The following is a 14706-nucleotide window of genomic DNA, read 5'->3' as shown; positions in this document are numbered from 1 at the left end:
ACCTTGCCCAATGCAGATTCGAGATTCATCACTGAATATGACTTTCATCCAGTCATCCACAGTCCACAATTGCTTTTCCTTAGCCCATTGTAATCTTGTTTTTTTCTGTTTAGGTGTTAATGGTGGCTTTCGTTTAGCTTTTCTGTATGTAAATCCCATTTCCTTTAGGCGGTTTCTTACAGTTCGGTCACAGACGTTGATTCCAGTTTCCTCCCATTCGTTCCTCATTTGTTTTGTTGTGCATTTTCGATTTTTGAGACATACTGCTTTAAGTTTTCTGTCTTGACACTTTGATGTCTTCCTTGGTCTACCAGTATGTTTGCCTTTAACAACCTTCCCATGTTGTTTGTATTTGGTCCAGAGTTTAGACACAGCTGACTGTGAACAACCAACATCTTTTGCAACATTGCGTGATGATTTACCCTCTTTTAAGAGTTTGATAATCCTCTCCTTTGTTTCAATTGATATATCTCGTGTTGGAGCCATGATTCATGTCAGTCCACTTGGTGCAACAGCTCTCCAAGGTGTGATCACTCTTTTTTAGATGCAGACTAACGAGCAGATCTGATTTGATGCAGGTGAAGTTTTGGGGATGGAAATTTACAGGGTGATTCCATAATTTATTCCTCAGAATTGAGTGAGTCCATATTTTTTTCCCTCTGCTTGGTCTAAAAAAGTAACCGTTACTGACTGCCACAATTTTTTTTCCTGATTTCTTACAGTGTTTCTTAAAGCCAGAAAGTTGGCATTTGAAATGACTTTAGTTTTGTGTCATGTCTGTGATCTACAAAATTAAACAACTGAATGAACATCCTCCGAGGCCGGTGATTCCATAATTATTACCAGGGGTTGTATTATTGTCAACACCCCCTTTTCTACTTTTTTTTTTACTAATAGCCCAATTTCATAGCCTTAAGAGTGTACATATCATGAATGCTTGGTCTTGTTGGATTTGTGAGAATCTACTGAATCTACTGGTACCTTGTTTCCCATGTAGCAATAAGAAATATACTCAAAACCTGGATTAATCTTTTTAATCACATAGCACTACTGTTATTCTGAACACTACTGTAGTTAAATGGTCACACACAGACGCACTTCTCTCATCATCACTTTATGCCATAAAAATTCAACATATTTGGTCTCACGCTGATGTCCTGAGACTTGACTTCAGTGTCAGGATGGTTCCTTACCTGGAGCGTAGTTCAACACCCGGACGTTGGGCTGCTCCTCTGCCAGCACCCTGAACATCATCTCGCGGGCAGCCTTGGCAGTGCAGTAAAGCACCCAGGTGCGGTAAGGACTTATTCCACAAATCGAGGTGACGTTGACCACGGTGCGCCGCAGACCTGGACGCTGTGGAAAAGCCTGCAACACGCCGGCGGTGAGGCAAAGGCAGGAGCTGATGTTCAACGACAGAAAGGAGTCCACTTCAGCCATGTTGGTAAAGCCTATGAAGTAGCGTGACACGTCACCCAGACTCCCTAGGAGGAGACATAAGGAGAAGATAAGTCTACATACCAAAACAATAAAGAGGCAACAAGAGTTCAGAACGTAACCCCTGATCACATCCCATCACTGAAGTATCACAACAGGTTAGTCAGGGGCCTGATGGGAAGGTTTGTGGGGTTTGTTTTGAGCAACAAAATCATATTTCTTCAACCCAGATCCTTTTGGACATATTGGTGTTGCCCATACATTATTAAATACCATTTGACGTCTCCATCTGCTGAGCAGGGTTTAGTGGGACAGAAGGTGGACAACTGACCTAGGTTTGGTTCAGCTCAGAGTCCAGGGAGATGTGATAAGATAGACCAATATGTAGAGTCAACACACAGGCTGGACATGGACGTAAATGTTACACAACAGCTGTTGTCTTTTCAAACAGGGTTTGGGGGGTTTTATCCGTCAAAAATCTATTTCATTATTGGTCCCTGGAAGCTTTAATTAAAGGAGACACTTAAATAAAATCTCAGAACAAGAAGAAAAACATCATTAAAGAAACTTTTGCCTGTGGTCCTTCAAACCCCTCCCTGACTTACAGTTTCAGTAACAAAATCTCAAGGACAAACAAGAATCATGCTTCAAATGCATACTGTCTGAATCTGGATCAGTGGGTAAAACTATGTATTTATCTTGAAAGGGTTATAAATTAAATTATTATTGTTCCCCTCTCACCAGACAATGAAGACAACATCATCTTTTTGAAAAAGAATTTGAACTCATGAACTTAGATCACATTTGCCCCATTTCTTATTTTTTTTCTTCCATTCATTCATTCATTCATTTTCTGCTTCTTATTTGGGTCAGGTTTGAGGTGGCAGGTGACCAAGCAGCTCACCCCGCACTTCCCTATTCTATGCCAAGTTCTCAAACTCTTCTCAGGGGATCCCAAGGCATTCCCAATCCATGGCATTTTGACAGTGGCTTATTTTTTTAAAAGTCACTGATACTGTTAACTAGAGATGGGACTGATCCAATACCGACAATTCACGAATTGGAAAATACCGATCCAACCCGCAACATTTTCTAATATTGAAGAAGAGCCACTGTGAATCCTCTCAACTGCTATTGTTTGCTCTCTGCTTGTTTGCTGACGAGCAGGAGGAGGGGAGGTTTCTGAAGTCAGGCTGTTTGAGAGAGCTCTCTCCCGCAGAGTTCAGCTCAGAGGTATGGAGTGACATTCATGCCAAAATGTCTGAAAGGAAATGCTTTTGACAAAAACTACATATTTTGTTTATTTCAGTTTATGTCCATAGATCAAGGATCCAGTGACCAATTTCATATTTATTTACTTTAAGACTCAATAAAATGTTGTTGACATAGAAAACCTGTAAAGCCTACTTTTAGTACACAGAAAATTCACAAGAGGTATTGATAAGAGAACTGATAAGGAATTGGATCAATAAGCAGAATCAATAATAGCATTGATAAATAAAATCCTATCAATACCCATCCCATATCCGACAGTTGCAGGACAGAAGAGCTTCTTAAAAAACAAATTAGGTCTGTGAGAGCCAGATATCTTGCTTGTTTGTGGGTGACCAAATACATATTTTCCACCATAACTTACAAATAAATTCTTTAAAAATCCTACAATGTGATTTCCTGGAATTTTTTTCTCATTTTGTCTCTCATAGTTGAAGTGTAGCTATGTTGAAAATTACAGACCTCTCTCATCTTTCTAAGTAGGAGAACTTGCACAATCAGGGACTGACTAAATACTTTTTTACCTCACTGTATAGAGGTATGTGGCACAGTTTGTTATTTGGGGTGACCTGCCACAGTAATTAAGCAATCAACACAAAACCTGATACAGTGACTGGAGGTACGGGGGGGGGGGGGGGGGGGTCACTGGGGCAATTAGGTTGAAAGCGCACGTGCGCGGACACACATACACACGGTCAGCCTTATATATTAGATCACAACCCGCTCACTGGAGACCTTATTTTCACAGTTCACATGGTACTCAGGTCAGGTATCAGCATCACACTTTACTTACTACGTAGTAGCGGCTGGTGAGGGTGGACTTTAATTAGAGGTCCGAATGGGCCAGTGCGCACTGCATGCGAGTTAAGGTGTGCGTTTTTTACTTAAAATGTACCTGCTATGTACAGCATGCAGACTGTTGATATGCCTCCCAAGAATCAGGGGGCATTAGGTCGTAAAACCCCAAGTGCTAAACGGATGAAATGTAATAGAGCTGGAAACATCTGCAGAGACACTAAGAACATCATATATCCCACAGCACCGCTGTGATATGACATGCTATCAGCTTTTTATCGTCATTCACTTGAGTCTCATGAATGTCACAAACTACTCTCTGAAAATTAACGATGACAACATACACACGGTACAATGCAACTTACTACACCGTAACTTCTTCTTGTTTGTCCTTCGGGGTCAAAGATGACCACGACTTCAATGAAAAAAAAGAAGAAAAAAAAAACAAAAAAAAAAAACATTCTGACAGATGAACATTAGCAGTGCATCCGGAGGTGGCTGATGAGGCCGATCCGGGCGTGAAAGGCTTGCCCCCAATTGGGACACACATGGGTGGGTACTGCAGTGGAGGTGGAGATGGCTCGGGCCTTGCGTGCAGATTGCTTTGTTTGAGCTTCTGTGATCCATCTGGTCTCTGCTCTGTGGGCGCCATCGGTGATCTTGCTGCACCATTGGGGACGGTCGAGGGCAAGCGACTCCCAGAAAGTGAGTGCAAAGCCCAGGTTTTTGAGGGATGCTTTGAGACAGTGGGGCTGCAATTTTTGGCCTTTTCAAACCTGTCTGGAAAGCTCTGAGGAACACCCAATGTTAAAGATTTTAAACAATCATTACCATCTTTGAAGTCAAGTGGTTTGTGTTTTACAATGCAGTTTTCTAAAGTAAAAATAAAATAACCACAAACAAAAATTGGGCATAAGTTCCCCTAACATCTGCAGGTTTTGACACTGTTGCTGCTGGGTTCATATTTTAGGGGCAATTATTTTATAGTTTATTCAACAGACCAGTCCAAGCGAACAACAGTGTGGAAAGAAAAGCAAGGCAGAAAATGAAAAGGGTTGGGTTCACATCTACTCTGAGTTTCAACTATGTGAAAAATAATTATTATTTCAATAAATGAATGGTTATTAACTTACAACATGAGCTAAGCATTTTGTTTTCGAAATGCCAAAATTTGTAAGCAATTTCAATTTTGAAATTTATTCAACACTTGTCATGGATGCTTAATCCTTTCACTAAGACCTCTTCAAACTACATAGATAAAAAACATAAAATACTACTTATGGCAATCAGCTGTACGGGTCAAAATCATATCCACTAAATAATCTCTTTCTTCAATTGGATCACTTTGTCTAACAGGCGCCTGCAAAATGCTAAGAAAAGATTTTTGTTCTGATACAGATCGAGCCACATTAAAACACGTTCAATGATTGGTTATCACATCGAGCTAGACCAATGAAAAATTGTGTTATTAACAAAGAACAGGGTATATCTCGCGGCTCTTATTAAACAAAGAACCGGTATATTTCCCGGCACTAAACGTCATTCGCGGACCATCCCCTCAAACTCTGTCATAATTGTGTTATAAACCAGTCACCATTTGTTTTATTATACATCTGTGTAATTAATAAAATTATCTTCACGGACAATTCGTTTGCGCGCACGCACGAGAACAAAAAATAAAAAACACCGGCTGCTGCTCCCCTCAAACTCTGTCATAATTGTGTTAAATAAAAGTGTAATTGCGTTAAATAAAAGACGAAAGGGACATAAGTCCTGCTCACAAGCTGATTGCCAGAGACAGGACATGTCCACGTCAAGTGTAAACTCCAGACAGACATCTCCACGTCACTACATATCCACAACATCCATAGGGATTACATGGCAACCTGTCGCCTCTGCTGCATTAAATCCGGCACAGGCTGGAAAAATACCAGGCCTGCTTATGACTTAGGGCGCATGGAGAAATCACTGTGTGAAAAAGTGGTAAATTTGCATTTTGGTGGCAAAAAGCGCCCCTATACATGAGTGGCCAAAGTCAGCCACCAAAATTTTCACTGAACTCAAAGTAAGAGGTCCTAATCTATCATTACATGCATAAAAGACCTTGGCCACACTGCCCCTGTGAAAATGTGCACAATTACAAAAAATAGTGATTTGCAGCGCCACCTATGGTCAGCCGCCAAAGTTTTCATGTTTTTGTAGAGTCCATACCCGACAGACGAACACAAATGAAAATTAATTTGGCTCACGCAGGGTGCACGCTAATATGAGCATTCGAAAACCTAAATTTGGTGATTTTGCCATATTTGCTCATTTTGACCCCAAATTTTCAGGACCCCCTAAAAAAGCGGACGCTATCAAGAACAAAATGTGATTGTTGTTCCTTTATAACATAATCTACCCATAAAAAAATTCTGGGACAAATCTGAAGGGGTCATGAATCACCTGAAACCTGCCTGATTCTTATAAAAACTGGCTCTTAAAAATATAAAGCAAAGTGGTATGTCATTTTTTTATTTTTTTGCTGATCTGAGAAAAAAAAAGAATGCTTAAAATGTGTATCGATCTGAACTGTGGGTTTTGTGATCCATGACCAGTGATGCCGGTAACGCGTTACTCTAATCTAACTACTTTTTTTAGTAACGAGTAATCTTCTTCTTTGTCTTTCGGCTATTCCCGTTAGGGGTCACCACAGGAGCTCAATCGTTTCCATCTCACCCTGTCCTCTGTATCTTCCTCTGTCACACCAACCACCTGCATGTCCTCCTTCAACACATCCATAAACCTCCTCTTTGGCCTCCCAATTCTCCTCCTGCCTGGTCGCTCCATCCTCAGCATCCTTCTCCCTATATACCCTGTGTCCCTCCTCTGCGCATGTCCAAACCATCTAAATCGCGCCTCTCTGACTTTGTCTCCAAACCGTCCCACCTGAGCTGTCCCTATGATATGTTCATTCCTAATCTTGTCCATTCTTGTTACTCCCAAAGAGAATCTCAACATCTTCAGCTCTGCCACCTCCAGCTCTGCCTCCTGTCTTTTTGTTAGTGCCACTGTCTCTAAACCATACAACATAGCTGGTCTCACTACTGTTTTGTAAACTTTCCCCTTCACTCTTGCTGATATTCTTTGGTCGCAAATCACTCCTGCCACTTTTCTCCACCCACTCCACCCTGCCTGCACTCTCTTCTTCACCTCTCTACCACACTCTACATTACTTTGAACAGTTGACCCCAAATATTTAAACTCATCTACTTTCACCACTTCTACTGTATTCCTTGTAACTGCACTATTCCACTGGGCTCCCTCCCATTCATATACATGTACTCAGTCTTGCTTCTATTGACTTTCATTCCCCTTCTCTCCAAAGCATATCTCCACTTCTGCAGACTAGACTCAACTTGCTCTCTACTCTCACTACAGATCACAATGTCATCTGCAAACATCATAGTCCATGGGGACTCCTGTCTGATCTCATCTGTCAACCTGTCCATCACCACTGCAAACAAGAAAGGACTCAGAGCTGATCCTTGGTGTAATCCCACTTCCACCTTGAATGAGTCTGTCATTCTGACTGCGCATCTCAACGCTGTCACACCATTCTTGTACATGTCCTGCATTACCCTAACGTACTTCTCTGCCACTCCAGACTTCCTCATACAATACCACAACTCTTCTCTTGTCACCCTGTCATAAGCTTTTTCTAAGTCCACAAACACACAATGTAACTCTTTCTGTCCTTCTCTGTACTTCTCCAACAGTATTCTCAGAGCAAACATTGCATCTGTAGTGCTCTTTCTCGGCATGAAACCATATTGCTGCTCACAGATCTTCACGTTTTCTAAGCCTAGCTTCTACTACTCTTTCCCATAACTTCATACTGTGGCTGATCAACTTTATGCCTCTGCAGTTACTGCAGCTCTGCACATCACCCTTGTTCTTGAAAATAGGAACCAGTACACTTCGTCTCCACTCCTCAGGCATCCTCTCACTTTCCAAGATTTTATTAAACAATCTGGTTAGAAACTCTACTACCATCTCTCTGAGACATTTCCATGCCTCCACTGGAATGTCATCTGGACCAACTGCCTTTCCACTCTTCATCCTCTTCATAGCAGCCCTCACGTCTTCCTTGCTAATCTCTTGTACTTCCTGATTTACTCTCACCACATCATCCAGCCTTTTCTCTCGCTAATTTTCTTTATTCATCAGCTCTTCAAAATATTCCCTCCACCTTCTCAGCACACACTCCTCACTTGTCAGCACATTACCATGTGCATCTTTTACCACCCTAACCTGCTGCACATCCTTTCCAGCTCTGTCCCTTTGTCTGGCCAATTGGTACAAGTCCTTTTCTCCTTCCTTACTATTCAACTTCTTGTACAGCTCGCAATATGCCTTTTCCTTCACTTTTGCCACTTCTCTTTTCACCTTACACCGCATCTCCTTGTACTCCCATCTACTTTCTTCATCTCTACGACTATCCCAAAACTTTTTCGCCAGCCTCTTTCTCCTTATGCTTTCCTGGACCTTTTCATTCCACCACCAAGTCTCCTTGTCTTCCTTCCACTGTCCAGATGTCATACCCAGTACTGCCCTAGCTGTCTCCCTCACCACATTCATTCATCTTCTACCGCTTTGTCCAATCAAGGGTCACGGGGTCCCTCACATCTGCAGTACTTTTCCAGTTGTCCAAAATTGCTTCCCCTTCAACCAGTGCTTCTCTCACCCGCTCGCTAAATTTCACACGACAGTGTTCCTCCTTCAGCTTCCACCATCTGATCCTTTGTTGAGCTCTCACTCTCTCCTCCTTCTTTACCTCTAAATTCATTCTACAAACAACCACCCTATGCTGTCTAATGACACTCTCTCCTGCTACCACCTTACAGTCTCTGATTTCTTTTATCTTGCATCTCCTATAAAGAATGTAGTCCACCTGTGTGCACCTTCCTCCACTCTTATATGTTACCCTGTGCTCCTCCCTTTTCTTAAAGTAGGTATTCACCACAGCCATTTCCATCCTTTTTGCAAAATCAACTACCATCTGTCCTTCCCCATTCCTATCCTTGATACCATATCTACCCATTACTTCCTCATCACCTCTGTTCCCTTCACCAACAAGCCCATTGACGTCTGCTCCTATCACCACTCTTTCATGCTTGGGCACACTCTCCACCACCTCATCTAACACACTCCAGAAATCTTCTTTCTCCTTCATCTCACAACCTACCTGTGAGGCATATGCACTGATGATATTCATCATCACCTCTTCAATTTCCAACTTCACACTCATCACCCTGTCAGACACTCGCTTAACCTCCAGCACACTTTTAACATACTCTTCCTTTAAAATGACCCCAACACCATTTCTCTTTCTGTCCTCACCATGGTCAACTTGTACCCACCGCTGATGCTCCTACTCTTACTTCCCTTCCACTTGGTCTCTTGCACACACAATATGTCTACCTTTCTCCTCTCCATCATATCAGCCAGCTCTCTCCCTTTACCAGTCATACTACCAACATTCAAAGTCCCTACTCTCATTTCCACCCTTCTAGTTTTCGTCTTCTCCCACTGTTTGTGGAAACGCTCTCTTCCTCTTCCTCATCGTCTTCGCCCAGCAGTAGCCCAATTTCCACCGGCACCCTGTTGGTTAACAGCACCGGTGGCGGACGTTGTTAACCCGTGCCGCGACCGATCCGGTATAGAAATTTGATTCTTAGTCTGCATAGTTGGGTTGGCTTGTTTTACGCCGGATGCCCTTCCTGACGCAACCCTCCTCATTTATCCAGGCTTGGGACCGGCACTCAGAATGTACTGGCTGCACACCCCATGTGGATGAGTTTTTTAGTAACGAGTAATGTAACGCATTAATCTTTCCAAATCAGTAATCAGATTAAAGTTATTTCTCCAAGTCACTGTGCGTTACTATTACTTTTGCATTGTGGGTCGATAGTAGCATTAAACTTGGTCCGTGGGCAGGAGGTCGAGGTTCGACTGAACTGCCCACTTTAAGCGAGCTTTGAGCTTTTCATCTGCAGTTTTCTGCAGCAGCTATGACTCGTCCTCACCTCTTAAAGCGCGGTGACAACAGCACACCTGCACTGAGCTTTACAAAGACATTTTTATGCTTTTTTTCCTCCTTTACTTAGAATTCTGAGCTGAGCCACCTTGTATCTGCTCGTTAAAAACAGCTGATCCTCTGCAACGCATCAACAACTAACACTATTTTCCACTCAAATGCAACTACACTCTCTTTCTGAGGACCACATGATGTGAAAATGCAATAAAACTTTCTTACCTGTAAATCTGGTCATGTTTTCTGCATAAATAAATGTTATCCATTCTTTGTGCTCAAACGCCAAAGCAGGGGCGAATCCAGATGGAATGGGGGCGTGGGGCAAGGATGTGCCCCCCCCACAACACCCCTAGATTAAAGGTCCAGTTTTGAAGCCTTTTTTTTTTTACTACTACAACTACTAATACTACTTATAATAATAATTTCAACAAGTAAAATGTTTAGAGAGAATTTAAACGTTAGAAAAATGCTAGAATGAATTTAATAGTTACATTTATAAACAATGTAGGTTAGAAATTGCAAGTTTTACTGTTACAGTGCTGTCAACAGTTAAATATGAGGTCAAGAAAGAGGTCTTTATTTTACTTTTTATAAAACAAGTATTTATTTTCATTGAAGTCAAGAAAGGGTGACTATAAAGTGAGTTTTGGCAAAACAGGTATCATTGTCATGTTGAGGTGGCAGAGGATTGTTGTCGGCAGCTGAGGAAAGTAACCAAAAAAGTAACTAGTAATCTAACTTAGTTACTTTTTCACTTGAGTAATCAGTAAAGTTAGTTATTTTTTCAAGGAGTGATCAGTAATCAGTAATTGGATTACCTTTTCAAAGCAACTGTGGCAACACTGTCCGTGACAGCCCTATTATTGAATATTTAACTAATGGGGAAAAAATGATGCAAAATTCCATTTTTCCAAATTGAGTGCTGTGGTATAACCAACAAGACAACACTGGTGTGTTAATTTGGTGATACTGCACCTTATAACAGTGAAGTTACTGAATTTATTTATTTTTTCGTTTTTTGCACTTTGCTCCCTGCACGTGTCATTCAGGTTCAGCTGAGGTTCGAAACCAGTTTTGTTTGTTTTTCGACGTTTCCCTGATGAACTCTGATCCATGAATGTCTTTCTAACTTGCACAGATTTTTCATTAGATACTGTAAATATATCATAATTCTACTGTCTTTTTTAACTATTAAATAAGACGACTCCGATTAGTGTCTTCTTACCAGCGTTGTTGATCAGAATAATGTGATCGATATCCTCAGCTGACACCTCTCTGCACGTTTTGACGACCTTTTCCACTCCCTCCTCCAGCCCCAGGTCCGCCGGTACACAGCGCACCTCCAGGCCGGCGCCGGGCACCTCTGAGGCGGCCAGCTCCGCCTGAACCGCCCGCAGGTTCTCGGCGCTCCGAGCTGCCAGCACGAGCACCGAGCCGGGCTTCAACAACCTGCTAACCTGCCGCGACACGGTCCGGCCGAAGCCTCTGGAGGCCCCGGTGATGATGCACAGCGCTCGGCCCAGGTCTGCAGCGGCGGACTGCATGGTGCTCCGACACGGCACTCGGCGTGGAAAAGTCACTAACGTGCCGTGAAAACCACTGGAACCCGCAACCAATCAATTCTGATTCTTCTTCTTCTTCTATGGCGTCCTTATTATTGCTTTGGTGGCACCTTCTGTTGGGCATATCCGTTATAGCAGCACGAAATCATCTCGATCAGTCAAGCAGTGGCGGCGTCAGGAAATGTTTGTTGGGGGGGTAAAAGTTGGAGGAGCTCCACAAAATGTCGTTGAAATGAACAATATATAGTAAATTGCTTTATAAATACCAAGGTATATGTTTTAGTCACCCGTGCTCCTCTAAAATGTGGTATCAATGCACACACACATCACTTAGAATGATTGCAAGTTTAGTAAACTTGTACATAGGTATACAAACTGAAGTAGTTCCCAGATAATTGTGATATATTCCTGTGTGATAATAAGTATATCTCATCTAAATCAATTCTAAAATTTACCAGTAATAAAATTATAAAGTGAAGTTTTAAGAGTGGCCGTAATAAATATTTAGGAAACCTAAATTTTTGGAGTATGAAGTTAAATTTGTCTCATTAATACTTGCAAATGCACAGAGGGTGATTTACAAATATCCTTTTATTTGTACACGTGCTTTGTGATCCACAAACACAAATTTCTGATTTGTAACATGTGTAGGTTTTTACAAATAAATGTTTATTTGCAAAACTGAAACTTCTGTTTGAGAAGGGTGATTCAGCATTGGTGGATCATTGAACACACACATTCATCACTTTGCTCAGTTACGCAATATTGAGACATTCTCAGCATAAAACTGCAGTTGAGATCCACAAATATGTCAGTCGCTATTCACATTATTGGCTGGCTCATTATTGGGGGGGGGGGGGGGCTTAAGCCCCCCAAGCTCCCTCTTTGAGCCGCCACTGCTTTCAAGCATTTAAAACACAGCAGTTCCCTCTCCCACTTGACTATGTCTAAAATACTTCCTACAGAAACTTATTTCAGGACTATCCTAAATTCTGAGAGATGCTCTTGCCTTTCTCTGGAATATTTATTGCAATGGGTTGACGCAGACTTTACACCAAGCGCCCTCTGGTGGCCATTTTTGGCCAAAGAAAACGTTGCCGAGCTCAATACAAGTCCATGTAATTTGATCACTTTTCAAATGGGTCGGACTCATCAATAAAGTCAATTTAAAGTAATTTTGATTTTCAATTTATTTTCATTTATATAGTGCCAAATCACAACAAGGTTGACTCAAGGCACTTCACACAAGTAAGATCCAACCTTACCAACCCCCAGATCAACAGTGGTAAGGAAAAACTCCCTCTGAGGAAGAAACCTCAAGCAGACCAGACTCAAAGGGGTGACACTCTGCTTGGGCCATGCTACAGACATAAATTACAGAACATTTCACAAAACGAATATACAGGAAATGCCGGTGCACAGGACAGTTTCTGGAACAGATACCACACCCATCTCTGGTTGGAGCCACACCTCAAACAGAGAGAAAACAAAAAAAGCAGAATCAAGCATCAGAAACACAACAAATACAGTGTAATTTGTCAGTATTAAGCAACAAGAAAAATAGAAGAAATACTAAGGTGCACAGCAACTCGTCATTTTCAGCAAATACAGTGGGGCAAAAAAGTATTTAGTCAGTCCCTGATTGTGCTAGTTCTCTGACTTAGAAATATGAGAAAGGTCTGTAGTTTTCATCATAGGTACACTTCAACTGTGAGACAAAATGAGAAAAGAATTCTAGAAAATCACATTGTAGGATTTTTAAATCATTTATTTGTACATTATGGTGGAAAATAAGTATTTGGTCACCCACAAGCAAGCAACATTTCTGGCTCTCACAGACCTGTAACATCTTCTTTAAGAAGCTCTTCTGTCCTCCACCTGTTACCTGTATTAATGGCATCTGTTGGAACTCGTTATCTGTATAAAAGACACCTGTCCACAGCCTCAAACAGTCAGACTACAAACTCAACCATGGCCAAGACCACAGAGCTGTTGAAGGACACCAGGAAGAAAATTGTAAATGTGCACCAGACTGGGAAGAGTGAATCTACAATAAGAAAGCAGGTTGGTTTGAATAAATCAACTGTGGGAGCAACTGTAAGAAAATGGAAGACATACAAGACCATTGATAATTTCCCTTGATCTGGGGCTCCACGCAAGATGTCATCCCGTGGGGTCAAAATGATCATGAGAACAGTGAACAAAAATCCCAGAACTACACGGATGGACCTGATGAATGACTTGCAGAGAGCTGGGACCAAAGTAACAAAGGCTACACACTATGCAGAGAGGGACTATTCAAAGCGCATATTAAACAAATATGTAGGACTGCTTTTTTGCATTTACGCAATATCTCTAAAATCAGAAAGGTCTTGTCTCAGAGTGATGCTGAAAAACTAATTCATGCATTTATTTCCTCTAGGCTGGACTATTGTAATTCATTATTATCAGGTTGTCCTAAAAGTTCCCTAAAAAGCCTTCAGTTAATTCAAAATGCTGCAGCTAGAGTACTGACGGGGACTAGAAAGAGAGAGCATATCTCACCCATATTGGCCTCTCTTCATTGGCTTCCTGTTAATTCTAGAATAGAATTTAAAATTCTTCTTCTTACTTATAAGGTTTTGAATAATCAGGTCCCATCTTATCTTTGGGACCTCATAGTACCATATCACCCCAATAGAGCGCTTCGCTCTCAGACTGCAGGCTTACTTGTAGTTCCTAGGGTTTGTAAGAGTAGAATGGGAGGCAGAGCCTTCAGCTTTCAGGCTCCTCTCCTGTGGAACCAGCTCCCAATTCAGATCAGGGAGACAGACACCCTCTCTACTTTTAAGATTAGGCTTAAAACTTTCCTTTTTGCTAAAGCTTATAGTTAGGGCTGGATCAGGTGACCCTGAACCATCCCTTAGTTATGCTGCTATAGACGTAGACTGCTGGGGGGTTCCCATGATGCACTGTTTCTTTCTCTTTTTGCTCTGTATGCACCACTCTGCATTTAATCATTAGTGATTGATCTCTGCTCCCCTCCACAGCATGTCTTTTTCCTGGTTCTCTCCCTCAGCCCCAACCAGTCCCAGCAGAAGACTGCCCCTCCCTGAGCCTGGTTCTGCTGGAGGTTTCTTCCTGTTAAAAGGGAGTTTTTCCTTCCCACTGTAGCCAAGTGCTTGCTCACAGGGGGTCGTTTTGACCGTTGGGGTTTTACATAATTATTGTATGGCCTTGCCTTACAATATAAAGCACCTTGGGGCAACTGTTTGTTGTGATTTGGCGCTATATAAAAAAAAATTGATTAATTGATTGACTCAAATCCTGGAGTGCCAGGCGTGTCCCCCTGCTTCAGTCAGTATGTGTCCAGGCCTGTCTGAAGTTTGCCAGAGAATATATGGATGATCCAGAAGAGGATTGGGAGAATATCATGTGGTTAGATGAAACCAAACTGGAACTTTTTGGTAAAAACTCAACTCGTTGTGTTTGGAGGAAGAAGAATGCTGAGTTGCATTCCAAGAACAACACATACTGTTAAGCATGGGGGTGGAAACATCATGCTTTGGACCTGTTTTTCTGCAA

At 41.9% G+C, this 14706-nt stretch overlaps 1 protein-coding gene across 1 annotated transcript in view; it reads right to left on the bottom strand.

Annotated features, from left to right (window-relative positions):
* Positions 1-11199, bottom strand: part of spra (sepiapterin reductase a) — a 34073-nt gene extending 22874 nt beyond the window's left edge. The window contains exons 1-2 of the mRNA XM_034192841.1: positions 10806-11199; positions 1194-1484 (exon numbers count right to left, since the gene is read on the bottom strand). Coding sequence (XP_034048732.1) covers positions 1194-1484; positions 10806-11124 — 610 coding nt within the window. The 5' untranslated portion in view covers positions 11125-11199. The remainder of the gene's footprint in view (positions 1-1193; positions 1485-10805) is intronic.
* Between the last annotated feature and the right edge of the window lie 3507 nt (positions 11200-14706).

The sequence above is a fragment of the Thalassophryne amazonica genome, chromosome 17 (assembly GCF_902500255.1).
Source record: "Thalassophryne amazonica chromosome 17, fThaAma1.1, whole genome shotgun sequence".
Lineage (NCBI taxonomy): Eukaryota > Metazoa > Chordata > Actinopteri > Batrachoidiformes > Batrachoididae > Thalassophryne > Thalassophryne amazonica.
This window is presented reverse-complemented; position numbering and strand designations above follow the sequence as displayed.